General features: G+C 36.2%; 1 protein-coding gene across 1 annotated transcript; it reads right to left on the bottom strand.

Annotated features, from left to right (window-relative positions):
- Window positions 1–3,473: 3,473 nt before the first annotated feature.
- On the bottom strand, window positions 3,474–7,700 carry LOC116114680. Its single transcript, XM_031400813.1, has 6 exons — window positions 7,255–7,700; window positions 7,078–7,173; window positions 5,870–5,910; window positions 5,128–5,245; window positions 4,572–4,652; window positions 3,474–3,774 (listed from the first exon to the last, which is right to left on the bottom strand). The coding sequence occupies exons 1-6, from the start codon at window positions 7,450–7,452 to the stop codon at window positions 3,718–3,720; spliced, it is 591 nt and encodes a 196-aa protein (XP_031256673.1). The 5' UTR covers window positions 7,453–7,700; the 3' UTR covers window positions 3,474–3,717.
- Between the last annotated feature and the right edge of the window lie 14,232 nt (window positions 7,701–21,932).

The raw sequence follows: 21,932 nt of genomic DNA, 5'->3' as shown, positions 1-21,932 counted from the left end.
TAATTGCTGAAAAAACCAAGTCCACGACTTGTCGTTCTCATAGTCAACGACACACCATGCAACGAGATATGTGTGATTCTCGCTGTCCTATGCAGTGGCCACCAACAATGTACCTCCATACTTTTCCGTCAAAAAACAACCATCAATAGCCAACACCTTTCTCATGTTTACAAAACCCCTTATAGCAGAACCATAAGCAACAAAAAAATATTTAAACCTCATATTCTTGTCCCACTTCAAAGCCGTCTTGCTACCTTAGTTTGTCAACTCAAGCATATAACGGTACACTTCTAATACTGCGTACTCGTGCTCCGGCGTGCCCCTCACAAAATCTTGTGCATGTTGTCTCCCTTTCCAGCATTTCCAATAACTAACAACTCATCCCAACTCTGTGCGCACAAGTCTCTGAATGTCTTTAAGAGATGGACATTTCCCTTCAACAAACTGACTTTTGACAAATTGTCCAATAACATCAGCAGAGGCTTGTCGATGCTCACCTTAAATATGTCCCAAACCACATGTGTGCTTACGGGTATATGTGCTAACAATAAATTTTTCGGACTCCACCAACCTTCTACAATAAACCCACCACTTGTACTTTCGGTCACGACATGCAACCATCACAATCGATGAATTAGACTGTTTGGTGATGAACTCAAAATTACCTTTTACGGCAACAAGTTTTAGCTTCCTCACTACTTCCTCTTTTTTGTCAAATAAATACCCTATGCGCAACTTTGATCCATCCATAAAAACATGAGTTGATTCACTACTACCTGCAATTGCCCCCTCTGAACATGCATAAAGGACCATAGTGTTCTCTTCCTCACAAACTACACCTTCTGCATAATCTGTATTTAAAGGAATCTCTACATCTGCGAGAACATGTACAGGGTCCTCCTCCTCAACATTTTCATTTTGCCGCACATGACCAACCTCTTCTATAGTGTCCTCCTCACCACCCAAATCATCGCCTACTCTTGATTTTTCAACTAAGAAATCAATACCCTCGTAGTTCAAATTAAAACCAGCATTCTCTCCGCCAACTTCCTCGTTATCCCATTCCTTTGAACCAACTTCCAACGGTTTATCTACAAAAGAAACCCTTAAAATCGGCCTCGAACCATTATCGCCCACATCAATCATATATAACTTCACACCTTCATCTGACTTTAATATAACAGGAGGTACCTTATAATGTTCAAGAACTCTGCTTAAAACATACTTCTCAACTATATCACTACGTGAGCAACTCAAATCACCTTTTCTAATTATTTCATCAATCAACTCATCAAAACTAACCTCTGTGCTCACAGTAATTGGTATAACTTCTTTGCTCTTCCCAATCCACTTCTAGCAACTTTCTTCCTCTACCCACTCACCAAAATATTCAACACTCAAAACAACTTGTCCCATGTCTAATAATAGTCAAGTACCTATAATGCAAGAAAAACAAATATTATTAACTGATGTATTAAGGATTGAAAGATTTTAAAAAGCATCTGCAAAGTCGCTTGAGCGATCTGATGTATCGATTAAGCGATCTGGTATATCGTTTATTAGATCGCTTAAGCAATATAATGGATCGCTTAAGCGATCTAGTATAAATAAGCCCGATCGCTTAAGCGATCTGCTGCCATACACCAAACTTATAGCAGATCGCTTAAGCGATCTTCTGCCATTTACCTGATCGCTTAAGTGACATATGATCTGTTGCATTATACTAGACATACCAGATCACTTAAGCGATACACTAGATCGCTTAAGCGATCCATCATATCCAGAACACATTTTCAGTCATCTCCACCTACAATCAGTGCTATCACCCCTAACTTCCCACAATGCAAGAAAATATTCAACAAATTTCACTCCTTTCAACTTATATTACATCAAACACAACCTAACAACCTAAACAACTAAATCAAAATCATAACCCAAACTCAATCCATCATTAAATTTTTGTAAATCGAAATATAAAATGGAAAGGGGAGATACACATACCTAGACGAAATGTCAAGAGGAGAATGAGGAGGAGGAGGATCTATGGCAAAGAAGATGTTAATGGCAGAGGAAGAAGATAGTGTTAATGGCGGGAAGAAGAAGATGTACAGGAATGAGGAAGAAGAAGATGTAGACGAAGAAGAAGATGTAGACGAAGCTTAGAAGAAACAACAACCAGGGAAGGGATGCGTTAATGGCGGGAGGAAGAAGAATAAGGTGTTTGGGTTTGGGTTTGGGTTTGTTTGCAAGAATGTCGGCTCTTTGGGGACATATTATAATTTTTAAAAGATTACACAATACTTCATTAATCCTAATTAACCACTAATCATGATTAATTAACCTTAATCAATAATAAGACTATTTACTTAACACTTTCAAACTACATGGCCTTTTAATTAAATTTGAACTTAATTTGTCATTTTAATCAAATGCCCCAAGTAGAGGTGTGTATGGGTGATTTTGTGTTTTGATTTTGGGAAACTGAAAATGAAGATGAAAATCTAAGTTTTAAAGCTGATTTTAAAGAAACAAGTGAAGTTTTAAGAAACATTTTCAACTGAATTTGAGAGGGGATTTGTGAATTGTGAAGGGGAGGAGTTGAAAGAACCTGAATTTTTTTTATATATATTAGAACATCTCGGAAAAAAAAATTTATATGACCAAAACTCTTTATTATAAAGAGTTTGTCCATAAAAACAAAAGTCAAATAGACTCTTTATTCTTTAAATATAAATTAAAGAGTGGGTTTGACTCTCTACATCTAGAGAGTCAAATTTCACTCTCTATCCCAATTTTATTTAATAAATTACAGGTTTCTAAGCATTTTATTATTAATTTTCTCTTCTATTAAGTCTCTCTCCTATTTATTAAGTCTAATTTAAAGAGTCTATTAGATTGGAATACAAAATTTGTTCTTTATATCTAAAAATTAATAATAATGCTCTTTATTTATGTAAAATATGCTCTTTAAAATAAAGAGCATGATTATAATATTATAATATTGGGTTGATATTTTGCAGTTTATACGTATAGTTATGTTTGTTTCAGATTCTTAAAAGTTGTATTTTGCTCGGAAAAATTAATAAATAAATATATAATGTTTGTTTTGTTGCTACTTTTAAGCATAAGCCCTGAACCAATCAGTAATGTTTATGTTTTTGATTGAATATTGTTGAAATGGAAGTAATAAAATTAATGTTTCAGCTTATTCAAAATTGTGTTTTGATTGGCAAATTAAACGAATAATGTCTGTTCATTACGTAACCATTAAGAGCTTACAATAGGCCCCTTGGAAATTGATTTGTTTGTTGAAGAAAAATTTACACAAGAAATTATGCAAAAGTTTCTAAGCTTTTATAACATAATTATAAATTTCTAATTTGGTGAGTAACTAATTGACATAAATATTAAGTACAACAATAACATGATAAATTAATTAAGCAGAAACACAACTACGCAAGTTGAAAACAGTCTGCCGAAATTTGCCTATACAATACAATAATCAAAAGGCACCTTTATTTCAAAACATTATGTGGTTCAGCCTATCTAAATAATCAAAGGCACACTGAACTTTACAAATCTACTACTACAACAACAGAAAAGTAATTGGAATATAATGAATTTGAAAACAAAACCTACAAATATTAAATCATATATAACCATGGAATCAACAGTGACAGCTATAAAATGGTCATATGGTCAACAAGACAAATTGTCTTAAACCCTTTCTGCCAAGAGCAGTTGTTCTAGCTCCTCCCTCCGCCGCTCCAATTCCTGTGATTGTTTGCAAGAATTCATTTAAAAAGTCTCTGATTGAAATTCATATTTATACAACTACCGCAAACAAATGAAAAAGAACTTAAAAACAATGTATATCAATTAACTGAAATGGTCATATATACTAATTACTTGCTCGCAAACAAATTCATACTCATCATAAATCTTACCACCTAATATTCTTCAGATCATAGTGGACCTGAAAGAAATTCTAATATCCTAATATTACCCAAGGAAGCAACAAAATCTGAAGTCCCTCCCACCCAATGGTCAAAGCAATTAAAATTGATTTGTATAAACCTCAATAACTGATGATTGTCAATCCACCACAGTGATAAGCACCAACTGTACAGCATTTCAAGTTTTATGATTTATAAAGAATGACACTGCATATTGATTCATTCACATTAGTGTTTTCTAAGATGCTAAGAAATAGGTGCATGATATGATGTGATAAATTTAGTAGAGAGGAACAAACTGTGGCAGTGCTATAAATCACTGTTTGGGAGCAGTGCCAGGGGGAGTGGAAGCACATATTTAAAAAAAAAAAAAAAAAAAAAAATGTAGAGTTATTACAGGCCTATAGCACACAAATAAGATGCTTAATGATGCCACAGTACTGGCATTCATTTTCTGAATCCCCTTTTGAAAATTTGTAGCCTGAGAGGACCTCCATATAATGCTTATTTCAATAACACATAAACATCTAGGAGAAAGATTAAAAAAAATAAAATAAACCAGAAATAGCATGCAGACAGAACACTAATTTGTACTCTTGTAAAACGATGGCTTACCTCTAAATCCTTGACTGCTTGGTCCCTCGTCATTTCTTTCTGTTGACGAGAACGTTTGATCCAGCCAATGCATAGAATTCCCTAGAAATTGGTAGTTGCAATTATGTGTTAAATATTACCAGTTTCATTTAAAATTTCAATTATAAATATACAAAAAAAGCATAATAGAGAGAGTTTTGAGTGCAGCAAACCAATAAACATCATTAAGTATCAAATCAAGCAGAAGCGTGTCTAAAAACGCTAGATGCATAAAGATTAAAGACTTCTTAGGACATCATTAATTGATGAAATCAAGAAACTTTGAGACTAGAGGAAACTAATAATTATACTCTTGAGCTGATATTTCCAAATAACAGAGTAAAGTGAGCTTTGGTTAACAAAACTAAGAACCAATTGGATTTAAGGTAAGGACTCTTCATCAGTAAATGTTGACATCGGTTCTAAAAATTTTCACAGGCAAATTACTTGTACCCATTCAACCAGCAATCGAAGTAAGAAAAAAAAAATATACTCCTGGCTTAAACCAATAATATTTAGAACATCATTATCATCTTACCGAAAAGACATAAACTAAACCACAAGCAAGAAGCATATAGCATGCTATATTTTGAAGAAGAACAAGATCTTTCCGGCTTCCAGAATCGTCAGAGAAAGCTCTTGTCATTACTGCAACACTGAAGGAAAAACCATAACTTAAAAAATTGAATGTGATCACTAATAGGTGTGTGTTTCAGTGTGAGAGTGACTGTGATACTTTAATTCAAAGTTGAACCAAATTATACGAGGTGAAAGAAATACTGTAATATTATATACAAAGTTAAATTTATCTAATAAAATGTTTCTGCAAAAATCCTGTTCTGACACTATTAATGATGAGAATCAAACAAATTTTGAGTGGTTTTAACTAAACTGATGTGTTTGGTATAGGGTGGGTCAATTAAATCCTATTTCGCCAATTCAAATGGCCTTATGGAACGATAGCCAAGAGTAGAGAAAGAACCTAGATATAATTCTATGCCAAAAAGAAGTTGTTTGGGTTGAACAAGTTTTGGGAGATTTCATAAAAACTACCACTAACTTGGCCACAAGGAACAATGGCCTAGAGAAGAGCGAAGAAAAAAAGAGAGAGAGAGAGAGAGAGAAAGAAGCAATGGAAAAGTAACCTATCATATGAGTACGAATTCTGATCAATTTAGTATCATGTTGTTCAGGTTGATCAACATTTTAGGAGCCTTCAATTAAAAGATAAAATATAGGGACAAAAAATATCATATATCTTACGAAAATAGAAGACATACAAGATCTGCAGCATACCCCTACCGGCCCAATACTCCAATACCTGCAAAATTTTACCGAAATATAACATTGAAGACAACACATGATGTGAACAAAATCAAACAGCAACAACAAAAACAGAAGAATGAAGTATGCATAAAACAAAAATTCCCCAAAAGTGAGTCAGAAATAGCAAATGACACATTTTGAATTAATACATAAGTAATGCCATATGAAATTATCAAACGAACAAAAAATAAAATAAAATAAAATAATTGAAACAACTTGACATACAAATCTTCCAGTAGTTTTAATCTGACTTCTATCTTGAAGCTACTATGAAGTTGAAATAAATTGACGTAAGAAGTTGTTGTCAGGTACCCACTCCAGTATATTTATCTTCTATATTCTACATACTAAAGAGAAAGTTGTTTGCCAAGTATCTACTTGCATATCCTTTTCTTCAAAGTTCTAATCCTGACAGGAGCTCCAGAATATATGAAATTTGTCCATAAAGAACAGAAATCTCTATCAATTCACCAGGAGTTTAGTTCAGCGAAAAAAAACCCCACAGGTGAAAAGTATCTTGCCAACAGTCAATAGATTAGAATATAATCCAGCTGGATCCAACTTTTGGTACTTTTCTTCATCCTATATTAACAAAGTCCTCTTTCTCTTTCCTCAGAAAGTTACCCAAACAATAGGTCCAGGTCGCAGAATTTCCTTTATTCAAGCTTAATATAATGTTTTTCCCCCTTTAACTTTGATAAATCGTTCATGTATTAGTCAGAATTTGGTTGCTGAAATTAACTCTCCTTTGATCCACAACAAGATAGTAAACTCCTTAGGAAGCTCATTGCAATATATGTAGTCATATAAGAATACTATAACAGCGCAATTACTACGTTAAGGGATGCAAAATCCCAATAATGTTAGAGAAATAAACCATCAAACTGGAACATTAAACATCAATTTGTCATAAACTTTTCAAAAGTGATGTTTCGCATTAGAAATATGGCATCCTACATCACAAAAATTAAAAATTAAAAGTTAAAATACCAATAACATTACCAATCGAATAACACATAAAAATAAAGGGAAAAAAAAGTCATATCTCAGTGAAAATATTTCAGAAGACATTCTCATTCAACCAAAAATCAAATTAAACAAAAAACAAAACTAAAAAATAAATAAATCAGTTCAGCAATATAATAATCAAAGTAGAACAAACCTTCCAAAACTTCATAACGAATTCCCATTCAGTCTCAGCAACAACCACGAAAAACGCAATCAAAACCGCATAGCATCTAAAAATTCCGTCAAAAACCTAAAACCAAAAACGACATAAAACATAAAAACCAAAAGCAAAAACGACGCAAAACATATAAATATAAACCATTCAACATACATCGGATCCTTTTTTGAAGGAGCGAATGGCAGAGAGAATGTTGACGGCAATGCAAAGAAGAGCGCTGATAGAAGTCACCAATTTGAAGCCTCTGCAGACCACCAAGAGCGCATCTGGCCGCGTCCGGAGTCTGGTGTTCGACGATGAACGCGGCGGCTCCGGTGCGCTCTCTCCTCCTCCGTTTCCATTTCTCGGCATTTTCTCACGATTACGAGAAGTTCAAATTCAATTTTTCATGGAAAACGACATAGTTTTATCATGGTTTGAAGCTTGTTTAATATTAATTGAAATATCTTTCTTTTGTTTTCTTTGTTGTGCTTGTTGTGCTTGCTTTCTGAAAGCGGGATTCTAATTCTTTCACCTGCTATTCAAGGAAGGAAGTCTCCGTTTTGTGACTGAAAGGTGCCGTTAAAACAAGGTCGTTGGAAGGACACGTGGCCGTAGCCTTCTGTTAAAGTTAAAGGTTCATATTTTCCTTTAAGATGAGTTCTAATGGAGGAAACGATTAATCAGAGTCAGAGCCATTCCTTTCTTTTATATATTCTAATTTTTTATTTATTAATTATACTATTTTTTCGATTACGAATTCTGAATATTTTATTTTTAAATCAGTTTAGAATAACTTATTTAAAAAATTCTCTTTAATCATTATAATATAAATTTATTTTCTTTTGGTTTATTTTAATTGTTATGCTTGGGAAAATAGGGCTGACGTGACATCCAGTTAAGTGCGAAAAGTCAGACCTCGGGAAGAGTTTACTGACATTCTGGCGCAGCCGCGTCATGTGATTACGGGTACACCCACAGCCTGCTTCCGTCAGAATAGTGGGTGCACGTCAGGCCAGCCAAGAGCTGTGATGATCCCGCGTGTCCAATCCCTGCAGCAAATCATGTGAATTACTCTAGAAGATAGGTAATGTGACATAAAGAAGGATTTGCATGGATCTTCCCACTAATTTACAGATTCAGTGATCATTACCTCAATGCATCCCAATATAAGTTGAGAGCTCCTCTCTCATTAAGGGGATTCACACATTTTTACTCTGGACCAGCCACTCTCTCTCTAGAAAAGACAACATTTGATACCTTGTATTATCAGTGTAAAGTCAGTCGTCTAAAACGACCTGACCCTTATCATTAATACAAACATCAGTGGACGTAGGACTTGCTTCCTTAGCATCCGAACCACTTTAAAACTCCCTTCTCACTGCATTTACTGTCATTTTCCTTTCCATTCACGTGTGTCTTTTGGGCCAGCTCAACATTTCACACGTGCGTTTCATTGGTGTCAAAATCACGCATCAACAGTTTGGCGCTAGAAGGAGGGCCTGATTTAGTGTTGATCCTTCATCAGGAGAATCTCCAACCTACCGGTCCTACAACAGCAAATGGCCCGCCAACCAAAACCTAAGCAAACCAATCAGGGTGCTGAAGGGCTCCCCCAAGTTCAAGGGGACACTTCTCCCAAAAAAGTTTCAGCCCCACAAAATGCTGCAGGAGATATCCCATCAAGTTCACAGCTTGACCCTGCTATTAGAAGCTACCTGGAGAGGTTTGACAATACTCTCCAGACGGTCAACTGAAGGCTGGACCGTTTGGACCAAGGCGTGTCATCCAAGTCAGTTGCGGCGGTGCAACCGCCAAAAACGCCTGCAGGTCCCGCGAAAGTGTGGCAAAGGGAAATAGCCCGTGCCGCGAGCACTGCAGCGCGTAGACGAAAGGGTAAGCAAGTGGCAAAAAACAATCCCACGGGCTCCAAAGCCAGCAAACACCGACAGTGCCCCAAGTAGAATACCAGTCTCGTTAAGACTCGGTGAAAAGATGCAGCTCGAGCTGTCCCATGCCATGTCGCAAGTGCAAACCCATAAAAGTGCTGGACAGGGCGATTCTTATCACCACCAGCAAAACGATCCTGATCGTCACCGTGCGAGAGGGTCCCACACTTCGCCGGGCGTTTCTTACCACCGCAAAGGTCGTGAAAATACCTCACACCTTTCATCGCCATCACACGCCTCTAGCCAGTGTGTGTCGAGAGTGGCCGGAACTGCCGGTCGAGGCGAAGAGGAACCCGACCTCCGGACTTTCCTCAATCATAATCGCGAGGGTCAAACTCGCATGGGTGAAAGCAATCCCCAAGCGGCTCCATTGCCATCCATTGCCACAAATTGAGGAGCTGCAGCGAGCCTAGACAGACTACGAGCTCAGCAAAATGAGCAGGGGCAGGTCGCATCTGCTTCCCCCTTCTCTCCCGAAGTGTTAGCCGCTCCACTCCAATCAGGATTCAGGATGCTCGACATGCTGGCATTTGATGGAAACTCCGATCCGCAGGATCATTTATATGAATTTAACGACCTGATGGAGTTTCACCAAGTCTCAGATCTAGCAAAATGTCGTTGTTTGGCAATGACTTTGACCTCTCATGCCAAACGGTGGTTCAGGTCGCTCCCAGCGAGATCGATCAGTTCGTGGCCTCAGATGAGCGCGACATTCCTAAGGCATTTTCAAGCAAATCGAAAGTTCTCGATGCCTTTGAGCTACCTCAGCAATATAAGGCAAGAAAGGGATGAATCCCTTCAGTCCTACATTGACCGTTTCCACAGAGAACTCAACAAGGTGGCTCATACTCTCGAAGAGTCTGTTCGGACTCTCATCATAGCCGGAGTTCGTCCATAGACCAACCTGTGGAAAGAATTACAGGTTGAGGACGATGTTTCCCTCACTAGATTCTATAACCTTGCGGAGAAGTACCTCTGGATAGAAAATTCATTGGCGGTACTCCGTCATAGTGACCCCGGCGCTTCGGGCAGTACACCTGGTCGGTGGGATAGTCGAAGAGCTGATCACAAGGGGGACGCAGACGATCATTAAAGAGGGAAGAAACCTCATTACAAGCCCAAAAAGTCCTATGCTCTCGTCCCTCGTCACAATCGCGACAGAAACCAATATACTCCACTGAACGCATCTGTATCGGCTATTCTTGATAAATCCGAGGAGGCCAGCCTGCTCGGAGAGCTCGAGCCCATGAAAACTCCCGCGATAGCTAGAAATAATAAAAAATATTGTCTCTATCATCAGGACAATGGGCACCATACCGATGAATGTCAAGCTCTCAAGCAGGCGATCGAAAACCTCATCAAGTAGGGACATTTCAAAGAGTATATTGATGACTCTGCTCCCTCACAAGAGAAAAATCAGGGGGAGCCAAGTAAGAAGCGCAGCGATCAGAAAGGAGTGTGCACCCTCAATTTAATTTTCGGGGGACCGCACTTCGCGAAGAACTCGCGAGGCGCTCAAGAAAGGTATGCTCGCGAGACACATCACGAGCCCATCAGAACGATGAGCGTGGCACAGCGACCACAGAAGGTTCGCCGGGAGGAGGAAATTTCCTTCTCCAAAAAAGATGCGGCCCTGCTGCATCATCCTCACGATGATGCACTTGTGATCATGCCCCTCATAGGGCGCCATAATATCCAGAGAATGTTAGTAGATAAAGGAAGTGCTGCGAACATCCTATTCACTTCAACTTTCGAAAGAATGAATTTGGACGAGGCCGACCTGAAGCCTACCTCGTTCCCTCTATATGGCTTCACAAGGGACCACCTACTCCCCAAGGGAACGATCTCACTCTCAGTCACGCTGGGTGACTCCGACGAGGTGACTAGGGTAATTGAGTTCTTGGTAGTGGATTGCTCATCCGCTTTCAATGGAATCTTGGGGCGACCTCTGCTGAGACACTTCAAGGCAGTCACTTCAATATACCATTTGAAGATGAAGTTTCCCACCCCGACGGGGATTGGAGAAGTTAACGAGTCTCAGCGCGCATCTCGCAACTGCTATGTGAAAGCAGTGCAGATGGCATGCAAAGGCAAAGGCACTTCACGCGGCAATCACAACCAGGCAATGGTGATTAGCCGGATCGAGCCACAACCTGGCCCAGCCGAGGATAATATAGATCCTCGTATTCAAGACTGCCCTTCCAGTGGGCCAGTTGAGGACCTGACTGAAGTACTGGTCGACCAAAACGAACCAAGCAGGGTATTAAGGATCGGTAAAAATCTCAATCCCTAGCTCGCTACCGAANAAACCTTACAACAAAAACGAATACGATAGTGAACAGTAATGCATAAAAATAATAACTTTAGGATGAAAATATCAACAATGAATCAAAACCCAGTGATGAAAACAAAAAAAAACCAATAGTAAGGATTTTCGTGACTCACCGGTGAAAGAAAGAAACCTTCAATTTGAATCGAAGCGTGCAAAACCCCAGTTGAGATTTTTAGGGTTTAGGGTTACAGACTTGTCTAAAACTACAAAACCGACCCGGCTCAATGATATGACCTCAGGAATTCGATCTAGCCGGCCCATTGGGCTTTTGGATTCAAAATTTCAGAACTGAGATTCATTTTTCAAAAATAAATAAATTGAGGCTTGGTAGCACTTTTTTTTTTTAAATTGTTTTAATAAATAAAATAAAATAAATTTGTGAAACATTTTGTGTTAATTTTTGTAGATACTGAAATTAATGGTGAATTATTATACAATTTATTTAATCTAAACTCATTTTTCTATTTGATAAGCTATATAGTGCAAAAAAATGAAAGGAAAAAAAATTCATAAATGGATATAATTATTGACATAACTTAGTAAAACAACATTATTGGAAAAAAAATTAAGTTTCATTATAAACGCAACACTTATTTTACGTAGTCACAAAAACAACGCAAGAAAACAATTATACCTGAAAGATCATTGAAATGGGGAACGTGTTGAGAATATAAAGAAAAACAACTCAACAAAAATAAGAATATATTAAGAATAAATTTCCTAATATTTTAGTCAAATAATATTTACGGAGGAAAAAGATAAATTATGTTAAATGACACTATTTTAGGGGTGGAGTTGTAAAGTAACATTTTTTTTTAAAACTTTCCTATAAAATAGCAAAAGGGTATTTTACACAAATGTGAACTACAAAAATGCCCTCATTTATAAATGAACCAACCCATTCACCCATCTTTTTCAAAGTTGGGCTAGTTCTTACCTCCATTAAACTGAACTTATAAACAAATTCTTAATTCGATTTTGTATGTAGAAACATGTTAATTAGGATTTTTTTTTTTAATGAGATGGTTAATATTGGTTGTTTGCGTTAATTTTTAACGGGTTATTTGCACTGTCATCCTTAAGGTTTGAAGTATATTGCACTAATATCTAATACAATGAGATATGAACAATTTAGTTTGGTCAAGTTAAACTTTTCAATAAAAAGTCTATAATACCGTCATTGTCTTATGCACATGTTATTAGAAATGAAAAAAATATATAGTAAAAAGTAGAAAAAATATACTTTACATCTAAAAGAAAAAAAAATCAAATTTTGATAAGAGTATTGATTACATATATAATAGGAATAATAAAGATAGACTAACAAATATATCTCACAAACTTTCTCTTATAAACCCGATATGGCAACTGAGTTGACAACTCTCACAACACCCAACGTAAAATAATTTTGACTAGACCCAAGAAACGACTGTTCATAAAAGGAATGGTCGTTCCTCACAGAAAGAATGGGCGTTTGTAACGCCCACATTGAAGTACGTAACTTATTTATGCTTTTATGCCCTTAGTTTTGATTATTTCAAGGAGAAAGATTGAAAAATCGACATTTGCAAACTTCGCCACGGCAAGGAATTTTGTCACCGCGGTAATGAACTTTTTGCCCAAATTTGTGTCAGAAATTTCAAACTTTGCTGGGGCAAAGAACTCTGGAGTTTTTCGCCGAGGCGAAGAGCTGGCTAGAATTTTTGAGGAAATTCTAGAGAAATCTTCCTTAGCAGCAAAGTGACCATTCTACCCCTAATTAGTTGAAAATGTGAGGAGTGAAAAATAAGGAAATTTGATGGAGAATATAATGAAGGTAAGGGCATTAGTGTAAATGACTAAGGGACAAAGATGAAATTCTCTATAAAGTGTAAGGGCAAAATGGGAAAGTATGCCTATTAATATGAGATATTAAGGGTTCAAGCACAAAGACCCTATCATTCTCTACTTCCTCTCACACCACTTTCACTCTCAATTTCTCTCTTTTGGTTTGATTTTGGTAGAGATTTGATCGTAAGCACTCAAAGGTAAGAATTCTTGCAATAGATGTGAATTAATTTTTAAACATGTTGAATTCTTATAGTGGTTATGCTTAGGTCTTATAGAAAGAATAAGTCTAGCAAAGAAAGAGAGATTCTAGTGGAATTACTCAAGCACAAGGTAAGTAAATCCAACCTAAGTTATGATTTGAGAAATCACGGGTGTAGAGATTTTACTTATGTGTATATGCTTATGATTTTGAGAATTGTTGATGAAATTGATGAATTATTGATGAGTTTGATGATTATTGATAAATAAAATTTAGCCATGAGAAGTGGTGTTGGTTGTTTGATGATTCATTGAAGTTGGGTTGAAGTTAGAAAGAGTTGAGTAGAATTTTTTAGAGTGTATTGTTTTGGACAGGTTTAGTAATTGTTTAATGCAGTTTTACTCCAAATATTGGTGACTTGAGAAAGAGATAGAATTGCAGCCAAATTAAAGAATTTGATTATGCATGCAATATGTTTGATGAAATGTCCAAGAGAAGTGTATGCATGAGTTTTATTCATTTATGAATTGACATGAGTTTGTAGATGGTAGAGAGAAACTTATTTTTATGCTACATGACATCCTTGCATTTAAAAAGAATTATGAGTATGAGCCATCTACATACATGCATATACATATGTACAAAAACTTAAAGAATAAAGAGGAAGAAAAAAAAGTTATTAAAGAATGCTCTAAAAGAAGAAAAGAACAGGTTGTTGCGATGGGGAACCCCTGAGTGACAAGAAGAATTTCCCCGCATGCATGCCGCCTTCAGTGAGCGGCCTAAGAATAAGAAGAAGAATTGGTATAGCCCGTAAGAGTGCATGTGGATGAGGGTTGTGATACGTTGTTTTCATAAACATGCAAATTAACAAGTGCACTAGTCGCAAAAAGTAATAAAGTGATAAGTAGAGTATCGTTCCCACGAGGATAGTGTTACTAAGTACTAATTTCTCTAGTTTAAGTCCTAATTGAAGAAACAATAAATTGGATTGATGGAAAATTAACAAACTAAATACAAATTAACAAAATATAAATGAATGATAATGAAATTAAAGCAAAACCCAACAACTTAACTAATTAAACAATGCTAAAAAATGCTAGGGTATTGATTTCACCTAGATACGCTAACCCAATTCATAAAATTTATTACCCAAGTTCTAATTCCTTAATTGAAAATTGAATTCCCTAAGTTGTAAAACATACGTTCTCAGGCTACATTTCCCTACTTATCCATATTAAGCTTTCGCACCCAACAAAATGAAGATTAATAGTTCAAAGTCTTTTAAGCTTTATGGAATTCTATCTAGATTTCATAGATCGCTAAACCTATCTCTAGCGTTTGCTTAATCTACGGTATTTACCCCAAAGGCACAATCACAAATCACTTCTCAGTCTCATTGTGAACAACACACATTTGAATGGTGATCAAACATCCAAAAGTCATTAAGAAAAGAGATAAACACTCAATCATGAAATTAAAACTCAAAGTAAATCAATTCATATAAATTTGAATCATTGTATCAAGGTTACATTAAACCCTAACTAAACAACTCAATTCATACTAAAAGACGAAATAAAATAACAAAAACAAACTGAATCAAGATTCATCATTGAAAAACAAGCAAAAGATGAAGAAATATTCTCTAATTTGAAGCCCAAATCTTCAATAATCTTCTTCTTTCAAGAATTGCCTTCCAAATGACGAACCAAGACCTTTTTCTCTTCCTTTTCGCTCTAATTTATACCTTTCTCACTTAAGGATCAAGCCCTAGCAAGCCAAAATGCGTCGTTTTATTTTTACAGCTGATGTAGGTTTCGCCGCGGCGAAGACTTTCGGGCCAAATTTGAGCATGATAGAGTTTGAATCTGGAAAATTGTTAACATATGAATTGTATCCCTTTCAATTATATTTTTGGTCGTTTAAGAATCAGTACAATCTGAGGTCTACAGCTCAAGTTATGGCAAACATACTGAAGCATGACCAAAGACGTTTTTCTTCAGTTCCCAACGTACTTTTCACGACTTCAAGCCAAGTTTTCACCCTTGTCTAGTCAGAATTAGGAAAAACCCAAAACATGAAAGTTGTAGCTCTTCTTCTTAGATTTCCAAAGCTTCTAAATTCAGGTCATTCCGAGTTTCCAAGCTCAAGTTACACAATTTATGCTCAAAATTGTCATTTATGCTCAAAATCATTGTTTAGGCCTGCAAAGACAAATTAATAGAATCAGGTAGCAATTATGGCCCAAATTGTATGAAAAGTATCCTAAATCCTATCAAAATTCAATGCAAAATCATAGTGTAAAATATGATTATCAGGTTGTACCCAAGAAAGAAGAATACATTCACACGGCCAGGGTTCCGAATCCATGCCTTAACTGAGTCTGATCGGCAAAGAATAAAAAAGAATGAGAAAGAAATAATAAAAATAAGAAAGAAAGAACAAGAATAAGAAAGCATAAGAGAAGAAAAGAAAGAAGAGAAAGTATAGGAAGAAAGAAAGAATAGAAAACAGAAAAGAAAATGTGTCATAACTGCTTTCTACTAGTATACTCATAACAATACACATAATAAAAATACATGTATAGTAACAAAAGTAGTTAGGCCCAAATTTTTCTTGTATTAAACTATATACATTCTTTACATAGTACAAAATCTCATGTACAAAACCATCAAAAATAGTAAACAGTGTAATTATTGCTCCTCGCTTGCCGACGTCCATCCGACCGTATCCTCACTGTTAGAGTAGATGCCCTAGAGCCAATCAATTATTGTGGAATTGACTCTTTGTAATAATGTTCATTAATCAATAAAAGGCATTTTATTCTATATCGCGTAAATCATTATTATTGCAATATGTTTTGATATATGTCTTTAGAATGGTAGAACCGTGACGAGGGTATCAAGTGTTTCAAATCTTGATAGTGAGAACCCTATGAGCACATATGGTGGCCATTCTAGAAACGTCCGTAGCCCCAGTATTATTCTGAAGTAAGGGCACAGATAATACGGTAAGGCTATCATAGTGTTGAACGACCCTGTCGAAAGGCAGTGACTGATCTCACTTGTCAAGGTTGTTTGGTGACAACCTGGTGCAACACATGGGTGCTTGTTGTAGGCGGATATACCGCAGCAAGTTCACTGGACTGACCCACCAGAGGATTCCATATGGATGGTAACCCCAGTGTCTATGGAACAAATCCTCTAACGAATGGTGGTGCATGTGATCCTTAGACTTGAGGTCACCGGAGTGCCTTGTGCACCGACTGGTACAGTTTGACACTAGCCTAACGCAGTTCTATTCAGAGCTGTCAGTACGGTGGTGATTGGCTATATCAAGAAGTGTATCAAGACTATGGTGGATTGACAAAGGATTCATCACTCCCGGGTACGGGAGAAGTTATCTCACGGCGCAATTCAGTATATGGCAATGACACTAAAACTGTGGCCACAGTGGGATTGAGTTGTTGCTCTATCCAGATTATAATACGGGTCATTGGTCCAGAAACTGAATATATAATATCGAGAGTAACCGAAGGTTGACACTATTTCTATGCCTTCGTCTCGTCGAGATAACGTATGATGAAAGGATCGAATTGTACGGTAACCATATCGTTGACAGGTAGCTACTTTGCTGAATCCGAATCTATCGGGTGGCCATGATGCCTTGCTAGGGGCCAATCTTGGTCTGTGTATTAGTGAGACGATTAATTGGTGTTAATCGCGATACTATACACTACCGGTATGATGAGGAGCCTATGGGTCACACACATAGAAGATAATTTAAGAGCCATTAAGATAGAAGGGCGTTTTCGTCTTTTTGGGCGAAAGGGTATTTTGGTAATTTCACAGTGCAATTAAATTTGCTGAGGTCGTAGCCTTTATTTAATTTGTTAGAAAAATTAAATAAGTGAAATTACGTTTAAATGTGTGTTCGCACATATTTAATTAAATCATCATTATTGTTAAATGTTAATTAAATATTAATTGATTTTAATTGAGATAATGATGAATTAAATTAAAATATCTAATTGGGAGTGTTTGGAAATATGGGGTGTTTAGGTTGGAGCCTAAGCCCATTCCATGTGAGAATAGGGCAACTAAATTTGCCTATAAAATGAATAGTGTTTTTTTGTTTTGATTATGATTTTATTTTGCCTTTTGATTAAAGAAAAGAAAACACAACACAACCCATACTCTCTCCCACGCCAACTTTGGTTTGTGCCAAAATCATTGTTTTTCTTCTTGATTTCTTAAGGCCAAGGAGGATCTAGCAAATCCCTCCTTGGTTCCTTGTGATTGTCTTCGTGTGGACTTCTACGGTTCGATCCTACACTTGGATCGGTAGCAAACACGTTCAGAGACAATATTGGTGGAGCCTCCAATGTGGGTATGAATCTAAACTTTAGATTTATTTTTTTTCAGATTCTTGATGTAAAACATAAACTGTAATTTCTGTGCCCTGATTTTGGGCTTTAAGGAACGATCCATGGTTGTAAAAATTTTTGTTTTCCGCTACGCAACCGGGTCGTTTCCTAACACTCACCTATTTCCTGCAAAAAGATAGAAAACAACGGGGTGAGCACAAATAATGCTCAGTAAGTAAATCCTCTACTCATCTATCCCCGCAACTCTTTTCTTAATTCTTTCCTTACGTTACTCTCTTCTCATTTTCTTTCTCTTCTTATCCTTCTATTCTCTATCTCGGTTTCTTTGTTTCTCACAATTCTTTTCTACTAATTCTCTTTCTCTCTCTCTGTTCTTTCTCATGCTCTCTTACTCCTTGCCGATCAGACTCGGTTATGCATGGATTTGGAACCCTTGGCCATGTGAGTGTATTCTCTCTCTCGGATACTCTCGAGTATAGCCCTCATCCGCATGTACTCTCACGGGCTATACTAATTCTTTCTCTCATGCTCAGATCGCTCTCTCAATGCGGCGTACATGTGGGAATACTCTACCCATCACTTACGGGTTCCCCATCGCACAACCTATTCTCTTCTTTAGCATTTCTCTTTCTTTTATTCTTTCTTTCTTTACTCTTAAAGTGCTTTATTCTTAGAATTCTATACTCTTTCTCAAGCTATTACACAAATGCAAAATATATGCATGTGGATGGCTCATGCTCATTAAATGCACCCATGAAATACAAATATGCAATGTTGCAATAATTTAAGGTTCCCTACTCATACTCATGCTTCTCTTAGGCATTTCATCAAACAATAAGTGTGCATACAAAAACTCTACTTTAATTATAACTCTACTTCTCTCTTTACCCATCCAAAATGGGAGGAAACTCCCTTGTATGATCATAATTCCTGTCAAGGAAAAACACTCCCAAAAAGTTTACTCAAAACTCCTCAACTTCAACCCAACTTTAATCTCTCATCACACATCCAAAAACACTTCTCATAATTTAAACATATCCAACAACCATAAATAAGTACACATCTCATCTCAATTTCTTAACAAGCATAACATCTACATACATAAAGAAATCTCTACTCAAGTGATTTCTTAAACCTTAGCTTGAGTTGGATTTACTTACCTTGTGATTGAGTGACTCCACTAGAATCTCTTTTCCCTTGGTAGATAGTCCTTTCTCTAAAACCTTAAACAATAATACTATAAGACTTCAACACTTCTATAAATAAATCTCACATATAGCAAGAAATCTTACCTTAGGATGCTTTGGCTTAACTCTTTACCAAAAACCACTCAAAAGCCCTCTAAAAGTCCTTAGATAATTGAGTGGGAAGTTGAGAGAAAATGAAGAATGGAAATGGCGGTGGAAGTAGAGAAATGAGGGGTTGTTCTAAGACTAAACCCTTAATATCTCATTTTACAAACATTGTTTCCCATTTTGCCCTTACACTTTCTTAGAAATTCCATCTTTGTCCTTTAATTCATTGCAATCACACCCCCAACTCTAATACATTCTCCATGAAATTTTCTTACATTTCACTCCCCACTTTAACTACTAATTAGGGGTAGAATGGTCACTTTGTCCCTATGGAAAATTCTCTAGAAACTTCACCAAACATTTCAGCCGACTCTTCGCCGCAGCGAAGGCGAAAAATTACAAAATCTACATCACCGCGGCGAAGATTATTCTTCGCCCCGACGAAGTCTGTAACACCAAGATTTCGCCAAGTCTTTACAATTTTCAGGGGAACCACTCAACCAAACCAAAACATTAATTCAACTAAGGGCCAACCAAACAATATTAACAACGTGTAAACTCAATTAAGGGCAAATCAATGAACATTTAGGCAATACTACATACATTAACTACGTACCTTAAATGGGCGTTACAAAATGTGCACTTCTTGCTTTTGTACATGTGCATCACACTTAGGCATGGCATTATGCCTACCACCATGAGTAGTGAGAAATTAGAAAGAAAGAAAGGGAGAAGAAATATTGAGAAATTAGAAAGAAAGAAAGAACAGAGAGATGTAAGGAAAGAAATCAGAATGTGAGCAACGGAGAGAAAAGGCTAGTTTAGCGGATTTACTTACTGAGCAATTAGCGCTCACTCCATTGATTTCTTTGTTTTTGCAAGAAATAGGTGAGAAGCGGTCGGCTGGACGTCAAGAGGCGGAGGGAAATGGCACCACTGTCTACTATTTTTGAGCTTATGTACATGAGATTTTTATTAATGTAAGAATTATATATATACAGTAAAGAAATTTTCGGGCCCATTATTTTTTTACTATATGTTTATGTGTTTTTTAATGTACTATATTTCACAAGTATATAAGTTAAAAAGAGTCATTATAGCGTTCCTCTCCGAGGAACAACCAATCCTTCCTTTATGGTGTGAGTATGAAGGCATGAAGGAATGGTCATTCCTTCATAAGAAACTATTGTTCCATCTTATGGAATGGTTGTTCCATAAGAAGGAATGATTTTTCCATTCATAAGGAACAACCATTCCTTATGGGAAAGGCCGTTCTTTATGAATGGAACAACCGTTCCTTATGAATGAACAATCGTTCCTTATGAATGAACAATCGTTCCTCCCCAAGAAATGACCGTTCATGTTTAGTCAAAGTTGTCAGTTGACATGGTAATGCCAACTCGGTGCCACGTCAGGTTTATGAGACAAAATTTGTGAGATTCGTTTGTCAGTGTAGTATTACCTTAATCAGGGGCAGATCCAGCCTACTTTTTCAAATTTTTTTAAAAAAAAATACTAATATGTACAATTTCTAGATTTTGGCCCACCCTAACAAAAATATTAATGTGCAATTAGTTTTTATTTTGGCCCACCCAAACAGAAATTTCTGGATCCGCTACTGACCTTAATAAGAACCATTTTTAGCACATCATATATGTGTGTGTGTTCTTCCTTTCTAATAACATGTAAATAAGACAACAAGGGTAATCTAGACCTTTTTTTGAAAAGTCTCATCTGATTAGATTAAACCGTTCATATCCTGTAATATTAGAAGTAAATGCAACATACTTCAAATTTTAAGAATGAAAGGGTAAATAACTCATTTTTAAATATAGATGTTGTAAATCAAAGAGTTTTGATGTTCGTTTGTTTGTTTGTTTTTTTAAGAACCTTGGGCCTATCATTGGAGGGCATCAATAACTTTTCACAACCAAAGGTTGAAGAAGATGAAAAATGTTTAATACCATTCGATTGTGGGGTATTGAACGTTCGATAGGACTATTGGGGGTATATGTAATTTTTACATAGGTATTTTGATATTGTTCTATAGGGGGTAACAGACATTCGATACTCTCTGTCAAACACTTTTCGCCTTCTTCAACCTTGGGGTGAAAAAGTGATCGATACCACCGATACCCTCTAATAGGCAGTCGTAAGTTTTACAAAAAAACCATTAAAATCTTTCAATTTTCAACGTCCTCTCTAAAAATTAACCAAACAGCCAACATTAACTATCCATCTACATAAATTTCTTTTAATTTGGTGGAGATTATTGTTATATAAGATCGGATAAAGGTTTAAGAATTGTGAATAGAGCCATTTTTGTCCATACAAAAAATGTATTATGCCATTTTGCTATATTGTGATAAATTTTTCAAAAAAATGCTACTTTTCAATTCCAGCCTTAAAATAGTCATTTAATATAATTTCTCTGGAAAAAATTGAAAATAAGAAAGTAAATGTAATTTAACTTAACATGACTTGATCTAATTTCCTATACAAATTAGCATGAATAATGTTTAAGGATCCATCCTGATTGAAAAATTTGGAAAATGCCTACAATTTAAAAAAAATATAAATTATTGTTTTCCCCCAAAATTTTCATACTTTAAACTTTATTTTTTAATTGTATAAGATTTTAAAATTAAATTTATATTGAAATAAATCCTTAAAAAAAAAAAAAAAAAAAAAAAGATCAAACAGTTAGTATCCGTGGACTGGCCTCATAACACGAAAATATTGTGGGCTATTTTAACCCGATGCGGCCCAATAATATCCAGAGGCAGTAGCCTAACAACCTGTGATTCCTCAGAGGAATAAGCTTATCACCAACCCAAACAGATCCCGTTAAACCCAAACA

Source organism: Pistacia vera, unplaced genomic scaffold, assembly GCF_008641045.1.
Source record: "Pistacia vera cultivar Batoury unplaced genomic scaffold, PisVer_v2 Contig719, whole genome shotgun sequence".
Classification (NCBI taxonomy): Eukaryota; Viridiplantae; Streptophyta; class Magnoliopsida; order Sapindales; family Anacardiaceae; genus Pistacia; species Pistacia vera.
The sequence above is the reverse complement of the archived record's forward strand: the minus strand, read 5'-3'. Positions and strand labels throughout refer to the sequence as shown.

Coding starts and splice junctions, on each gene's coding strand:
- LOC116114680 (XM_031400813.1), bottom strand. CDS start 7,452: ATGCCGAGAAATGGAAACGGAGGAGGAGAGAGCGCACCGGAGCCGCCG. Junction 7,174..7,254: donor CCTTCAAAAAAGGATCCGAT/GTATGTTGAATG, acceptor TTTTGGTTTTAG/GTTTTTGACGGAATTTTTAG. Junction 5,911..7,077: donor TCGTTATGAAGTTTTGGAAG/GTTTGTTCTACT, acceptor AAAATTTTGCAG/GTATTGGAGTATTGGGCCGG.